Source organism: Corythoichthys intestinalis, chromosome 5, assembly GCF_030265065.1.
Source record: "Corythoichthys intestinalis isolate RoL2023-P3 chromosome 5, ASM3026506v1, whole genome shotgun sequence".
Lineage (NCBI taxonomy): Eukaryota > Metazoa > Chordata > Actinopteri > Syngnathiformes > Syngnathidae > Corythoichthys > Corythoichthys intestinalis.
In genome coordinates, this window is record NC_080399.1 from 55,205,998 (window position 1) to 55,223,252 (window position 17,255).

The window sequence follows — 17,255 nt, forward strand, 5'->3', positions numbered from 1 at the left end:
AAAATAAACTAAAATACTTTTAAATGACATTATTTTAATGACTCGGATCAGAACACACAAAAGAACAACCTGCCTTAAGGAACACTGAAACAAAATAAGAACATTTTAAGGAACACCACCAACTTCATGATCTCCACCTTTGCACGAAGAGGTGCGACCCTCGAAACAAATGATAATAAAGATGTTTGACTAACATCATATCCATATCGAAATTCGAAAAGGAAAGGATGCAGAGTTGCAGACTCGCGGAGAGCCCCAGAGCGTTCATGTGCGCAAACAATGCAGTGGCTCTCCTGCGGCTCATGACAGCGCCCTTTCTCCGTTTTATACAATTTATCTATTTTATAACAAGTATTCCTCAGTTTAACATCCATATGCAATAAATATACAGTAGCCTATATTTATTTTTAAAAAGTTAGCGAGAGAAGAAGTCCGGCCCGACCCGACCCGACCCGAACGTAAATGATTGACATTTTGGGCCCGACCCGAGCTCAAGATCTAGGCTCGACTTGAAAGAATGATTGCTTTATTTTAGACATTGACATACAGTATAAACAAGGAACAAGACACGCCTTTCATTCATTTTTATTGAGGAAAACTAGCATTTCCAAAGTTTTTGGCTGTAAATGGTTTCTTTTTTTTAGATAGGATTTCTTTTGAAAATAGTCTTTCGCAAGGGATGGATGAGGCCAGGGTACAATGCCTCAACATAAATGAAGTGTTCTCTTGGTATACCAAAGTTCTTTAGAACAAAGTTTACACTTCACCTTTTGAAAAATCAGCAAGTAGAAGAAAGATATTAAAATGAGGGATACACTGTGTTGTCCCAATAATTTACAATACATATTCACACTAGTTATTATCATTTGAACCTAGGAGAGAACTGCTCAAAATGATCCCAGACAGGGGACGTTCTCTTCTTTTTCGTTGTGGACGGTGCGTCCATTGCAAAACGAATCCGATTGAATTGAGGTTTGAAGATGTGAGTTGGGTGTGTCAGTGTCACCTGTCAGCTCATTGTCGTCTTGGTGCGCCATTTTATTTCGAATCACCCGCGAAACCATGTGTTGGCGATGACGTAGGAAGCCCGTCTCGTGAGGCTTCGGACGTAGCAACGTGCCTTCCGAGGCCACAAGCGTGATCAACACATGCCTCGATGTGCGCTTTGCAGATTTTTTTTCCCGGTTTACTTGGCACACGCATCGGCGCCTCGGCACAGTAGGGCACATCACTAGTTGAAAGGTCTGTGCTCAAACAGTAGGAACAAAAACCAGGATCCACAGCGGCCCCTGAGAACTGGTTCGGATACCCCTGGCCTAAAGGCCTACATGGTTCCAATTGTCTTCCTCGTCAAATCTGATTTTTAGGGCTGACTGTTCGCACTATTTTTAGCAAGTGCCCAAATCAGATCTGAGCCGGTTCAGACTAGGCCACATTATTGACACACCTGATAAGTTGCTGTGGCAACGAAGGTGTCATCCAACATAGAGTGACGTCACAGACATTCAAAACCCATCTGAGCTGTTCAGACTGAGGCCATGTCTACATCTCGCCGTTTAAAAAAAAAAAAAAATTTTAACCGAGGATCCTACCTGAATACGTTGGGAAAAAATAATTACGTACACCAGCACGTTTTTAGGAAAGAAAAAAAAGCTTCCACATCCAAACGCATTCATTCATTTTTAAGTACATTCATAACAATGAGTGAAAAATAATTTCCCATAATACCCCCATCCTTCGCATATGTTCTTCAATATGAAACAATGCAAGAGTTTGTAAATAAATAGAAGCAAAAAAGCACCTGTCTAATTTACTCCAAATGTAAACATTGGTCTCATGTGTGACGTAGGGACAAAGTTTGTTGCAGTCAGTGAGTTTCCACTGATAAATCTTCAGTTATCAGTGTCCACATGATGGCACTACAAACGCAGAATTTGCAAATCTTTTAGACGGATTTTTTAAGAACCCTTGTTGACAGTTTTTCTCGATTGCTTTAGTACATTTCACAGATCAGAATTGAAATTCTCAACTACTTGTTCAATCCTCACAACGTGTTGCGAAAGTAGCAAAACAACATGGATTACCTGCAAAGGCCAGTTTTCTGTGCAAAATATTTCTATACTTGAAAATATTACTTGAGTCTATCGCTTAAATTTCTGTCTCAATGAACATGTCGGTGCTGTCAGAATGATAAGTCCTTGTTTCATTGTGTACAGGACAAGACAGTCATATGGCTTAGTCATGCTCGCAATCGAACAGTTAGTCTGGAGGAAGGCTCTGATGCTGAAGATGGTGCAAGTTACACCTTAGTATGGGAGATTGATTGCAAGAAACTGGACAAGATTCAGTTTACATTTTTACTGTTTTTACAAACTTGACAGACCATGTCATTTCAGTACAGAAAACAAATGGCAGCACTGAGTATCACAAAGAAATGAAACATAAAAGTAAAATTATGATCAATTAAAAAAAATAATTACCGCCCGTTAACGCGATAATTTTGACAGCCCTAGACTCGTTACAGGAGTGCTTGCAGCATTGCTGCAGAGATTGAAGAGGTGAGGGGCCAGCCTGACAGTGGTTAGACCATACGTCGTACTCTACATCATATTGGTGTGCATGGCTGTCACCCCAGGAGGAAGCCTCTACTGAAGACGGTACACTAGAAAGCCCGCAAACAGTTTGCTGAAGACATGTCATTACTGGATTACTGGAACCATGTCCTATGGTCTGATGAGACGAAGATTAATTTGTTTGGTTCCGATGGTCTCAAGCACATGTGGCGGCGACCAGGTGAGGAGTACAAAGATAAGTGTGTCATGCCTACAGTCAAGCATGGTGGTGAGAATGACCCCCCCACCCCTTCAATCTCTGTAGCAATGCTGAAAGCACTCCTGTAAAAGAGTCACGTGACATTTTGGAGGGAAAATGACAAGCAGTACTCAATTTGGACATTTAGGGATGTACGTAGTTCCCATGTGGTGTACTCACTTTTGTTGCCAGGGGTTTAGATATTAATGGCTATATTTTGAGTTATTAACTCTATTATATAAGCTGCACACAGACTACTTTTCATTGTGTCAAAGTGTCATTTTGTCAGTGTTGTCCCATGAAAAGATATACTTAAATATCTGCAGAAATGTAAGGGGTGTACTCACTTTTGTGATGCATTGTAACTTTGTATCGCAGTGCATCTGAATAATTTGTTCTTACAAGTGAACAGCAACAATCGTTCCCAGTTTACTTACACCAAAAATGATGGTTTGTTCATGTTATACGATCGTTTCCTTTAATGTTATGGGGTATATGGCTGCCCATTCTCTCTCTCCTCCTGCTCGGCTGGCGCGCACTTTCATTATGCCACTATTATTTAGCTTAAGAAAATAATGCACTGTCCTAATTATGGGACCAGTCGTGCAGACACCTTGAGGCATGTTGATAAATCCTAAAAAGAATTCAAGAAATCAATATTGCAATTCATTATTGGCAAACATTGCAAATAAATGAAATAAAAATAATCTGATAATCTTGCTCAATTCTGGGAGGGATTAATTATGGCATTATATATTATGTGATTATTCTCTTTTTTGGAAATTGTTGGAAAACTGCCCCCCTCACCCCCAAAAAATGTAGCTTAAATGAGAGCCTAGGTTTTGGCCAGCAGAGGATAGGGGTTGAATGCAAATGAAGCTTCGTGACGGCCAGATAAAACCTTGAAGACTTTTCATCTAATTAATTCATAAAACGTTTAATCTTGTGAGGCTTCATGAGGACACAATTGGGCAATTGGCAAAGCATTTTCAACTCACCAAATTATATGATGATGATTTTGAGGGGTTATCAGTTACAAACAGATATTTTTTTGCTATATGCGTTCCCAGTAGATGAGAGAAGGTTGTCTGCATAACTGTACATATCGTGTTTATGTGCCATTTCTGTCCAGGGATGTTTGTAATGTAAAAAATGTGCTGGGGATCAAAAAACCTTGGTAAATACTGTTTTTTAAGCAATGCAAGCGGGTTGTTCAAAGTACTCTCTGGTCTACAACTATGTGAGCTAAACAGTATACAGTAGAGTAGCTTGCTGTTGATTATTAACTAAACTAATGAGTGGCCACTTACAGGATCTAGAGGCAAGCAAAGGTGGAGTTTTCAGGTTTTGTTTTGCATTAGTCAAACATTTTTACATTGTGTAAGTAGCACCGACATACGTCCAGGGCCTTCAAGGCTATCATTACAGGCCTCGGAAATATTAGATGAAAATGTAATTCCAACAGTACATTATCTTCATTTCATAGTGTCTGTGGATTTATTGCAAAACATTCAGTCATAGGGTATAGATTTATTTTGTCCTGTCAGATTTTGGCTCCTATTTGCTGCTCTGTCAATGTCATCTGTACTGGGGAATTCAATGCAACATAGGACAAATTCATACCATAATCATGGCTTTTTTGGGGGGGGGTTCTTTTTTTTTGGTTCTTTTTAAATAATAACATTTTAGATCTACTGTGTTTACACCTTAGCTCGAGTTCAGCTGCCACCGACAGCACTCGACGTCCAGCGAATTCATTTGAAATAGGAGTGCTGGTAGTAAATTAACATGTGGATTGGACGTCTACTAGTGAAAAATTCATTTGAATTAAGGATGAAAAGATCCACATGTTTGGACGTCTATCACCGTCAATAGCACTGAAAAAGTCAATAACCTTCACTTGCAATTATAGCAAAATGTTATGGATGCTCAACCCCTTTTGATGTCCTAAATCATGACTGACAGCCCTCATATAAAATTATTTCAACCTTTTATTTATGATAGCCGCCTGATAATCTGAATTTTACGCAGTAGTAGAAGTAATATAGCAACAAGGATAGCAGTAGCGGTTCTAGGATTTTTCTGAAACAGGGGCCAAGAAGTGGCCACATGTAATCCTCAGGGACCAAGTGTCGCCGCCATCTTTGTTCAGTGTTTTTTTTGGTTAACAAGGCAAAACACAGATTATCTGCATGTGGAGATAAAAGCATCTTTGCAAAGATGAACCGGTAAAGTTTGTAATAATTAATATTTTAATTATATATTTAATTATTAATCATACTGTGTGCAAGTAAGGGTACAATACATGGAACAATAATTTTAATTAGAGATGTCCCGATCGATCGCCGATCGGGTCCGATCACGTCATTTTCAAAGTATCGGAATCGGCAAAAAAATATCGGCCATGCCTTTTTAAATTTTTTGTTTTTTTTTAATTAAATCGTTTTCTAATTGTATTTAACGTTACAAACACAATATGTTACACTCATCCAGAGTCTTTAGTTTAGGCTTAAGGTAGGGTTATCAAATTTATCCCGATAACGGCGGTAATTAATTTTTTATAAAATGTATCACGTTAAAGTATTTAACGCAATTACTGCATGCGCTGCACGACCCACCCAAGCATTGTCGCGCTAAATCTGTAATGGCGCCGTCTTACCTACATAGAGAGATAAAAGGCAGCGTAAAATGAGTAGAGTGAATTTTGGCAGCCTTTGGAGCCTTTTTTTTAATTGGCTAAAGCCTTACAATCCCTCTCCCTATGATTAGAAATATCATGGGAAGCAATGTGGGGAAGCAAGGTAGCAATTGATCTTTTTCTTAACACCTTATGTTATTTCCCAATGCAGAGAAGATATATCAATTGGTAGCACTACGCACAGTCATGGTTCCACTTCCCATCATGCATTTGGGCATGGCTACAGTATCATTTACTGAAAGCTCAACAAATACACTAGATGGCAATATTTAGTCACAATATACAAAGTCACAAGTCTTTCTATCCGTGGATCCCTCTCACAGAAAGAATGTTAATAATGTAAATGCCATCTTGAAGATTTATTGTCATAATAAACAAATACAGTACTTACGTACTGTACATATGTTGAATGTATACAGTATATTCGTCCGAGTTTTATTTATTTTTTCCTTAATGCATTGCCAAAATGTATATGATCAGGAAAAATTATCGGGAATGATTGGAATTGAATCGGGAGCAAAAAAAAGCAATCGGATCGGGAAATATCGGGATCGGCAGATACTCAAACTAAAACTATCGGGATAGGATCGGGAGCAAAAAAACATGATCGGAACAACCCTAATTTTAATCACTGTTTTGAAAAGCCATTTTAAACACAAAACGCAACATTAATATATAAATGTGCACAATACAAGATTTGCACTTCAATTTTTCATAAAATGGCCATAATATTTCAATAGACATTAAAGAAATATGTTTTTGGGAAATACTTCTAAAAAAGATCTCAATGGTTAAGCAGAGATTTTCCCATTTATAAAGACGATTTACGTGTCACAAATATGGTCCTGTGTTGCTTCTGTGTTCATCATCAACCAGTCACGAGACCATTTTCCAGTCTCCAACTTTGGCAAACAGTCTGAATTATGTCTACCACTCAAGCAGGAAAAAAAAAGTTGTTACGAATCTCAAAGGATTCAAGACAACAAGAGAAGCAAAACAAGGATATACATGTGGACCCATTGACCAGGGCAAAGATAAAGTCTTTACGCGTGTATACTACAGGGTGACCCAAAAAAAACTGTTTACACTGCCATAATACAATTTAAATGCCATGTTTATTCAGCTTAGAATTAGAATTGAATCACAAATTATACATTATTGTAAAGAACATGTACAGTACACTCTATTTTTCAATGTGTCCTCCCTTAAGTGTCACAACAGCCTCCAGGCGCCTGCGGAATGCTTGACAGGTCTTCTTTATGTAGGATGCTGTCATCTTTTCCCAAGATCTAACAATGGACCTTTCCAAGGCTGCCACAGAAGTTTGTGGCTTCTTACAGGCACTGTCCTCAACAGTTGCCCATATGCTATAATCCAGGGGATTGAGATCTGGACTCTGGGGTGGCCACATATCACCTTGTCAATCAACTTTTTGGTCCGCACAGATCGTCACTTCCAGACCCAGGTTTTCGTGAGGCTGTTCCAGTATCTTTCAGTTTCTTTTTAACTTTGTAGATTGGATCTGATCTGGATATTCTCAGATTTGCTGCAATCTCAGTAGGTGTCAGACCGGCACGCAGCAATTCAGGTACAGCTAAAGTTTTCTTCATTTTCAGCAGAAGCACAGGAATTGTAGAGACGAGAGAGTACCAGCTGCATTGAGTGACCTTAATGTATCACTTAACCATGACAACCTATTTAGATATGTTTCAATGGCTTTTAAACAAGCAGTCAACTGAGTGTAAACTTTTTTTTGGGTCACCCTGTAGTATATTTAGTCGGTAAAGGAAATTTAGATGCATGGAGCAACTAAATCAAATGATATATTTCTCTGCCAGCGTGCTTATACGTACATCGAGAAAAGTAGCCATCCCTCACTTCGGTCATGGTGGCATAAACTTACTTGGACCTCATATCATGGCTCTTTTAATCGTTATTAATAAATGTTGGCATTATTACATTGAAAACATCTTGCATCAAAATTAAAAATAAGATATACATTGAGCAGAGCAGAGGACTCATCGCTTGCCACTTAAAGTTCTTTTTCTGCAGGTTCTCCAATGTGAAACAGTATTCTGGCAAACCGAAGGGGGATGGCATTTTTTGCTAGTCAATGTTTTGATCTAGTTGCAGTACCATTTTTGGCCATCAATCCTATTGTGCACCTTTAACATACTCTACCAACAACATTATATCATTTTCTCTCACTTCAGTAAACAAGGATTCGCCGATTGCCTTGCTTTGTGATAAAATGGGAACAGGGGCACTTCAGGGGCCATTCAAACTATAGGTGGGGCCAGTGCCCTTGTGGATCCACCCCTAAAACCGCTACTGCAGGATAGCCAGGCACAATAAATAGAATGCCTTTACCAATTGGTCCGCGGAGGACGCGCATTGGCCGTTTTGAGCCAGGACTGCCGATTTCCTCTTTCATGGACATGAAATCGGGTTTACATTGAGTTGAATTTTCTCCTAGGTAACCTAGGCTGGGTTATTTGGGACTAGAGGTGGGTAGTAACGTGTTACATTTACTCAAGTCACTTTTTGAGAAAAAATCGAGGTGCTGTAAGGTTTTTGTCAATTTTGAACTGCTCTCATTAGCTCTAGTATGTAAAACTTCAGATTTATTTTTATTGAATCCAGTATGTTGGTCTTTTGTATTGAAGTCACACAAGTTCTTTCCTAAAATACTTGTCAAACCCGTTCATTGCACATTAAAGGACAGTTGGAAGAACAGTTGAGACATTGGCTGCTTATTCTGGTAGTTAGAGTGCTGTAACTTGAGGGGAATTTTGAATTCCATGGAACTTGACTTTCATAATACAATAGGCCTATATCATAATATGGTCCAAAAATCCTTGAGTGTATTATATAATATATTTGTTAAATGTAGCTAAAGCACACTGTAGAAAGCTAAATAAAATAAAATAAAATAAAATAAAATAAAATAAAATAAAATAAAATAAAATAAAATAAAATAAAATAAATAAATAAATAACAATAGCAAATCCAATTATTAGAATCCAGCATTGTCCCACACAGATGTGGTCTTTGGCCTACATTAGCTGACTTTGGATAAACACCGTTCATTTCCTCAGCACTTTCTGGCTATACTGCAATATTTATCGGCTGTTGCCAAACCCTATATGACATTACGGTTGGAAGAGGTATAGAAAGGAACAGGAGAGCACAAAAAGTGATTTTATGTGGACGCTTTAAAAAGGTTCATTCTTATTTGGGTATTTACGTAGTTCCCTGAATTATACGTTTTATATGTATACATACATACATATATATATATATATATATATATATATATATGTATTTATATATATATATATATATATATATATATATATATATATATATATATATATATATATATATATATATTAGGGCTGTCAAACAATTAAAATTTTTAATCGAGTTAATTACAGCTTAAAAATTAATTAATCGTAATTAATCGCAATTAATTGCAATTCAAACCATCTATATAATATGCCATATTTTTCTGTAAATTATATATATATTCTGTAAAATAAATTGTTGGAATGGAAAGATAAGACACAAGATGGATATATACATTCAACATACGGTACATAAAGACTGTAGTGGGCATTTCACTCTACTGTCATTTAAATCTGTCTATGCTGTACTCACTCCGAAGCGTCTACTTTTTCCAAAGCTAGACAGCTAGTGAACGACGCCTTAATAATTAGACTTCTTCCTTTTTCATCTGATTTATTAATAAAATGGCCTCAAACCATTGTCCTCTTTAGACAGTCGTAAAACTACAAAAAGTACACAAGCATTGCATTAGCAACACCGTTAGCTTAGCACGCTATACAGGTTCACTAAACATAAACAAAAAGCGTCTCATACAAAAAATATAACATTTCGCTTACTAACATAATATGTACATTCTTTACAACAACCATACTTACAGACAAATCTTGTCCAAGGATCATATAAGCACAACATTATCAGCCCGAGACGTCGTGCAGCCATAATGAACTGGCAAGAAAACAATAAACCATGTCGCAAAGCGACCACAAGAGTTCGCTGTTGGACAGCACAAAAAGCCTTGCTGTAAAACTTACCAAAAGGCAGAATACTTTCTGAGCGGGACATGTGCGTTAATTGCGTCAAATATTTTAACGTGATTAATTAAAAAAACTTAATTATGTATGTATGTATATATATATATATATATATATATATATATATATATATATATATATATATATATATATATATATATATATATATATATATATATATATATATATATATATATATATATATATATATATATATATATATATTGCCTGTAGGTGGAGTCCAGGAACAGAAAATGATTACGTACTTGAATCTCACATAGTTTAAACCTTTACCACTAGATCGCAGCATGAAACAGATTTTATTTTATTTTTTAATGGACGAAAGTACTTACTGTACTAAATCTGATAATCAACCATCTGGATTATATTTGAGTACAATGTGAAGAGTTGATCAATTTTACATTTTCATGTACTTTTACAAAATATAATACAATATAATACAATATAATATAATATAATATAATATAATATAATATAATATAATATAATATAATATAATATAATATAATCCAGATATCTTACTGACATTAAATAAACGTTGATTTTTCATCAAAATCATCAGTATGGTTGACATCGAAATTTTCGACGTCAAGCGACGTTGAAATAACGTTGTTCTATGGTATGTCAGGCGATGGTTTGGTTAACATTGTTTTATAGTTGATTAACTAATTTTGACAGAGAGTAAATAAATAGTAGATTTATGATTGGCCGGGAAATATGGTTGAAAAGTCATTGAATTACGGATGAGCGGGCGTTTTGGTCGAAAAAATAACATTGATTAAGTGTTGTTCCAATATCATTAATAATCGAAATGACGTTTAGGTTTTGTAAGGATTTCAACGTTGAAACAACATGAATGAACGGTGCAAAAGTGACGTTGATTCAATGATAAAGGATCGACAGCGGAATGTTGATCCTTTATCATCTTTTCAACGTCCGTCTGCTATCTGGATATGTACTTGAATCTCACGTAGTTTAAAGTTTGACCACTAGATGGCAGCATTAAATAGATTTTTTTTTTTTTTTTTAATGGACAAAAATATTTACTGTACTAAATCTGATAATCAATCATCTGGATTATATTTGAGTACAATGTGAAGAGTTGATCCATTTTACATTTTCATGTACTTTTACATTAATATAATATAATATAATATAATATAATATAATATAATATAATATAATATAATATAATATAATATAATATACCGACATTGAATAACCGTTGATTTTCCATCAAAATCATCAGTATGGTTGACATCGAAATTTTCGACGCCAAGTGACGTTGAAGCAACGTTGTTCTATCTATGGTATGTCAGGCGATGGTTGGGTTAACACTGTTTTATAGTTGATGAACTCATGTTGACAAATAGTTGATTTATGATTGACCAGGAAATATGATTGAAAAGTCATTGAATTATGGATGAGCGGGCGTTTTGGTCGAAAACATAACATTGATAACAACGCTGACGTTGTTCCTATATTATTAATAATCGAAATGACGTTTAGGTTTTGTAAGGATTTCAACGTTGAAACAACATTAATGGAGGGTGCAAAAGTGACGTTGATTCAATGATACAAGATCGACAGCGGAATGTTAATCCAACATTTTTTCAACGTCCGTCTGCGATCTGGGTATGTACTTGAATCTCACGTAGTTTAAACCTTGACCACTAGATAGCAGCATTAAACAGATTTTTTTTTTTTAATGGACGAAAATATTTACAATACTAAATCTGATAATCAGTCATCTGGATTATATTTGAGTACAATGTGAAGAGTTGATCCATTTTACATTTTCATGTACTTCTACATAATATAATATAATATAATATAATATAATATAATATAATATAATATAATATAATATAATATAATATAATATAATATAATATAATATAATATAATATAATATATATATATATATATATAAAAAAAAAAAAAAAACCTAACAAGCACAGTTATTAATCTGTCCAAATATTTCCAGTATTAGTAATATAACGTGTCTGTTAGAAATACAGAATAGATGAAGCAAAAACAATCCCTAATTTTTATTTCAACTATTTTCATGAGATGCATTACACTCCATTCATAATGAAAATACCGTTTGGCATAATTAAATGTAATATAACGTGCATTATGTTTCAACCAATAGGAGAAGAGTGCGATATCTTACGTCACCAATAAGGGGCAGTCAGTAGTACGCCGACTTGACTGGTGAGGCTGTAGAATTGTGGTACTGAACCCCGCTTGAGAGTGAGAGACGGTGCTAGCGGACAAGTGGGCGGACCGATGAGACGACACTCAACCCGACTTTCCACAGAATTATTGACATCTGAACCTAAACGGCGTGGACTAACGATAGCGGCATAGCACTGAAGAAAGGCGAGATCTGGACGCAATTGGAAGGAGAACTGTAAAGGGAAGAAGCCACAGGTAGGAAGCTTTCGTGGCTGAAGATATCAGAGTGCAAGTGGGTCATGTAGATTTTTAGTATCTGACCCGAGGGACCCGTCGCAGCAGCAGAACGTCGGAGGTCGAACACAAGCAGAAGCGAGAAGACGCTGCTCCTTCTCACCGTACGTCCGACTGGGTTCCGCTCCTGGTCCCAGGAAGAGCCACCATGTCCAGGAGAAAGCAGAGCAAACCCCGGCAGATAAAGCGTAAGTCAGACCAAATGCCTTGTTGTCGTTTACACCACTGAGTCAAAACTTGTGCGCTGTGTGACAAATACAAGAACATCGTTTGTGACGGTGCACTTCATCCTAAAAGTGAATAAGTAGGACAAAGTCCCAACTATAACGCGTGACTTTTTACACAGTAGCAGAGTTTTATTGGACCTTTTTATGGGAGACAATCTCTTGCTTTTTGAGTATTTGATAATCTCTCAGAATTTACCGTTAGGGTCAAAGACACACATTTCCCCCCCTTAAAGTTACTGTGTTAAAGTTGCACTCCATTATCTCTGATACCAAAGGCAAGCAAGAAAATGCAACAATGTTCTCATCAAAGTATTTGCTTTGCATTGGCAGCCAAAACTCGAGCCGAGACTTCCTGTTTAATTCTGTTGTGAAAACGTCCGTGTTCTCTGAGAAAGCCGATGTGAACAGAGATAAAGCAGCGATCCGATGTGAGCTCTGATAAAGATTCAAATTGGATCTTTTTTTATTTGTTTTCTGTCTGAGGCAGCGCCAGGGCCGCCGGTGCATTTCCCTTGAGGCTTTTCACTTTTTTCTTAAAGATTGGGCGTCAGATTAGTTGATTTTTCAGTTTTTTTTTTTTCTTTTTGCTATTTACGATTTTGTTGCACATTTATCTTTGTATGTATGTCCGTAAACTTGTTTTGTTTCTTTGATTGGTTTCATCAGACTTAAAAGTGACGCTGAAATATTCCATTTAATGTGGCACTGCTAAAGTACAGTGCTATCTGTTTATCCTCCACTTTTCATTAAAGCATGAATTGCAACTTTAGAACAACATTATGCCTTGGAAACAGAAATTAACATTAGGCTTCAGGAACAACTGAACACAACAACTACCCTGTGATACTGTGAGTGTTGACTAGTCCCAAGCGTAAGAAGTACGCCAATAAATTACTTATTAACCTAATATAGGACAATATTAAACAATCAGGCTGTTAATGGAAAGAGTACCACCTGGCATCAGGTTCTGGGAGATCCATCGCCCATCAGTAAATAATTTTTCTGTACTTTGAAAAGAGATTGTAGTTGTGAAGGGAGCTGCAAGGAATTACTGTATATAGTAATATTTTTTAATCACTTAGTAGTCACACCGCTCAAGTCGTTTCCAAACACTTGTATTATGACATTACACTTAAACACACGGATTGCTTTATCGAGGCAACAATGCTAAAACAACAGAATCCAAATATTAGTCTTAATAAAATTACTTTCCAATTAACCTAAACTTTGTACTTGTTAACAAAATCAAATAATTCATTATTAAGTTATTTTTGCCAGAGGTTACATTTAAAAAGTGTTAATGATAAAGCAATGATATACTTTCTGATACAAGATTTCCATAAGATGCATTTAATAGGCAATTTAGAGGCAAATAAAAATTGCAATTATGTATTTTTGATGTCTTGTCCGAATGCACACAGTTTAAAGTGCATTACAACTCATATTACTAAAATGACAAGTGTTCTGTTTGTATATGGCGGAAAACACTCAGGTGACTTGAAGTTGCGTTCTGAGACCCCCAATAAACAGTGAAACTCTAACTGGAGGTGAGAGCATGTGAGAGCAGAATTAAAGACGCCATGATTTTATCGAGATATTATCGTTTACTTACCTTGTTTCGATCCAAAAACTCCATGTAGCATGTATCACCGAGTGTCAAGACACAGCTGTGAATGGCCACAGCCAGATTTTGGGGGGATTTCATGGGTGAAACATGGTAATATAACAAGGGTCGCGATGCAGAAATCTCAGACATCAAGCAGTGGTTGAGATTTTCTTTTTCATATGTTTACCCTTTTAAACGTTTTTTTTTTTTTTCCCCAATTTTTCTGTTTTGATAAATTATTTATCATCTAACATATCGTGGAAAATGCGACAGTAACAAAAAAAATACAATTACCGTAATTTCCCGAATATAAGACGCACCCGAGTATAATGCGCACCCCAAATTTACTTGTAAAATCTAGGGAAAATTATTGTACCCGTTTATAACGCGCACCCTAATTTTAGAAGAAAACAGAGCTTGTGTACAGATACAGAGATGTCATTTTACTGACTGGTGAAACACAGCACAAGCATAGCACATTGGTAGTTCAAAACATTACCGTAAACTGACAATATTTACGGTAATAATATGATTTGACAACTTCTCCAACTTACCAGAATCTAGGAGAAAACAAAACAGATGTGACTTTTCTTTTAACGGCTGCTGTATAACTTGCTCGTTTCCTCATGATGAATAAATGTTTCTTCCATGGATTCATACGGTAAAATGGAAGTGAGAACGTAAGTCGGAAATCCGTGAGAGCTCATAGCTGTCAACATGACAGTAACAAAAGGAACTATTGTTATTTGGGTTTGAGTTTCCCGAGTGACCGATATAGTTGACGGACACAGGAAGTGTGTGTCCTTACATTTGTTATGGTCCGAATTGCGGAGCTGCAATAAATGTCGACTCAAATGAGTTCAAGAAACTAAATTCTGTGCTTTATGAAGAGTGAAAAAATCAGAATCTAACACAGACGAAATCATTCGGCCGATTAGAGAGTGAAGTATTACCGAAACAAAATGGTGACGTCACGTACCGTAATGGTCGGCAACGGGTCGCCGCATACGTTTCTTCAACACAACGTGGCCGTGTCAATGAAAAAAAATCGGTTTATATATATATGTAATACATATATATTGCTGTCTCCATCCATGTACCCGTTTATAATGCGCACCATGAGTTTACAAGTTGATTTTGGGGAAAAAAAGTGTGCGTTATATTCGGGAAATTACGGTAAGTGATAGTTATGAGGTACATATCTGTGACTTATTTACAGACACCATTATTTTCATTGTGATGTAACTTGTTTAAAACTTTAAAATATGCGAGTGAATAATTCGAAGAAGTCGTTTATTTTTATTTTTTAAACGAAATATTAGACATCGATTAATGATTCTAAGCTAAAAATGACAGACATTCTGAATAATAAATATAGTTACTTACCTTCTTTTTATGGCTGGGTTAAAACAAAAGTGGTTGCGCGACGTCTGTAAACTTGGGTTTCCAGGGTAAAGCGGACTAATTAAAAGTAGTTCGGGGGTTTAGTGCGCCATGAATCTGCTATGGCAGCATATAGACATATTCTTCTATCAAACACAACCGTTCTTTTGGATTAAAATACAGCAGTTTATTTTAAAGAGGGGTGTAAGAGCAGAAACTGCTTTTTCAGTCTTTTATGTGTTTTCTGCCATATATATATGTGTATATATATATATATATATATATATATATATATATATATATATATATATATATATATATATATATATATATATATATTTACACTGCCAATGGGAAAACCCGGCCATGTTGTTGTGCTGTAGACGTTTATGGGTTATACTGTCCTACCGTGTTGGTCCTCATTACAGTAGAGAAGACGAAGTAAATATAATCTACACAAAGAAACTGTAACTCGATCGACTCACAGCCTCGAAAAGTAAGGGTTATATTACGTCAGAAACTCGCTCGGTACGTGAGCTATCCGAACCGAGCGCCACGTACCGAAACGGTTCAATACTATTACATGTACCGTTACACCCTTTATATATATATATATATATATATATATATATATATATATATATATATATATATATATATATATATATATATATATGTATATACAGTATATATAATAAATTACATTATTTATTAGTATTTGACATGAAAAGTGATGACAATGCTTGTCATTTAAGAATTGTTGCAAGAACTCGATATAAAAAATTCCTTACTTTTCTTCATAATTAAAGTGTAGTTGCCTGTAATTGTCAGCAGGAACCAACAGTAGAGCAGTAGTTAGGCCCGGAAATGTATTTTCCAGCCACCAGCTGATAGGCTTTGTACGGAGCTATGAGTGACAATAAAGAGACATGCAGAGTGCATACTGGACTTTACGTGTGTGTCTCTGGGGTGTGATGGCCGTCTTTATCAGTGTTTTCTAGTCCCCTATGCTTCCCAGTGCAGCAAGCCCGGCCATAGTTGAGGCCAGGCAGCTCTCAGCCCTGTGACTCTCTTGTGATTTGGCAGACATTTTGATAGGAAAGAGTGAGCAGTGATAAGGACTTTGTTGATCTGGGTTATGAAGGGGTCCAGCAGAGGTGTAGGCCTTTTCTGGTAAAACTACGGCACCTGTATAATAAGCACTAATAACAGTGGGTTGATCATGTTGTCTGTAGTATTGTTACTGATGTTTGGTAAGGTTAGACAAGGTGGTAATGAACTAAATACGCCAACATTTTCCTTTCCTTTTTATGAACACCGCAATATACTGTAGTTACTATATGTTACAGGGGTAATGCTTGAGAGCTATATTGAGCTCTATTGAGCTATATTTAGCTATATTGTAGCTACATATATAAATGATGTCATAACATAATATCAGCACTACAATGTCTTTTACCATTTCTTAGGATGTTTAAAAAATACATAGCAGAATTTCAATAGAAAAGACTTCATAGGAGCACAACCTTTGATAGAAATCCACGTGTGTGTTTAATTCTTTATTAGAATATGTAACAGAAGAGCCATAATTGACTGTCATTCAAAATTATAAAGACTCCCGTGTGTCATAATGGTATAACGGAGTTATTACATTATAAACGTGCCAACTGGAGAGATTGCAAATTTATTTCCGCCCCTTTCACAAAAATTACATTCAAAAAAGAAGGAGCAGTAAGTGAAGACTGAATATCAGTGCATTCATTTAGATCAACTGTTTACAATATTTGCCACTGCTGGCCTCCACCTAGATGTTGACTGGCATGCTGTTTATATGGAACGTTTTGTTACTCAAGGTCAAGGGTAGAGATTAACATTTTTTTTTAATACTTGTGTGAATGTTAAAAAAACATGTGACATTAAAGTTAAAAGTGTAT

The 17,255-nt window shown here is 36.1% G+C and overlaps 1 protein-coding gene across 1 annotated transcript in view; it reads left to right on the forward strand.

Moving 5' to 3' along the window:
• Positions 1 to 11,861: 11,861 nt before the first annotated feature.
• Positions 11,862 to 17,255, forward strand: part of zfpm1 (zinc finger protein, FOG family member 1) — a 225,745-nt gene continuing 220,351 nt past the window's right edge. The window contains exon 1 of the mRNA XM_057835896.1: positions 11,862 to 12,293. Within this exon, the coding sequence (XP_057691879.1) occupies positions 12,254 to 12,293 (40 nt within the window). The 5' untranslated portion in view covers positions 11,862 to 12,253. The remainder of the gene's footprint in view (positions 12,294 to 17,255) is intronic.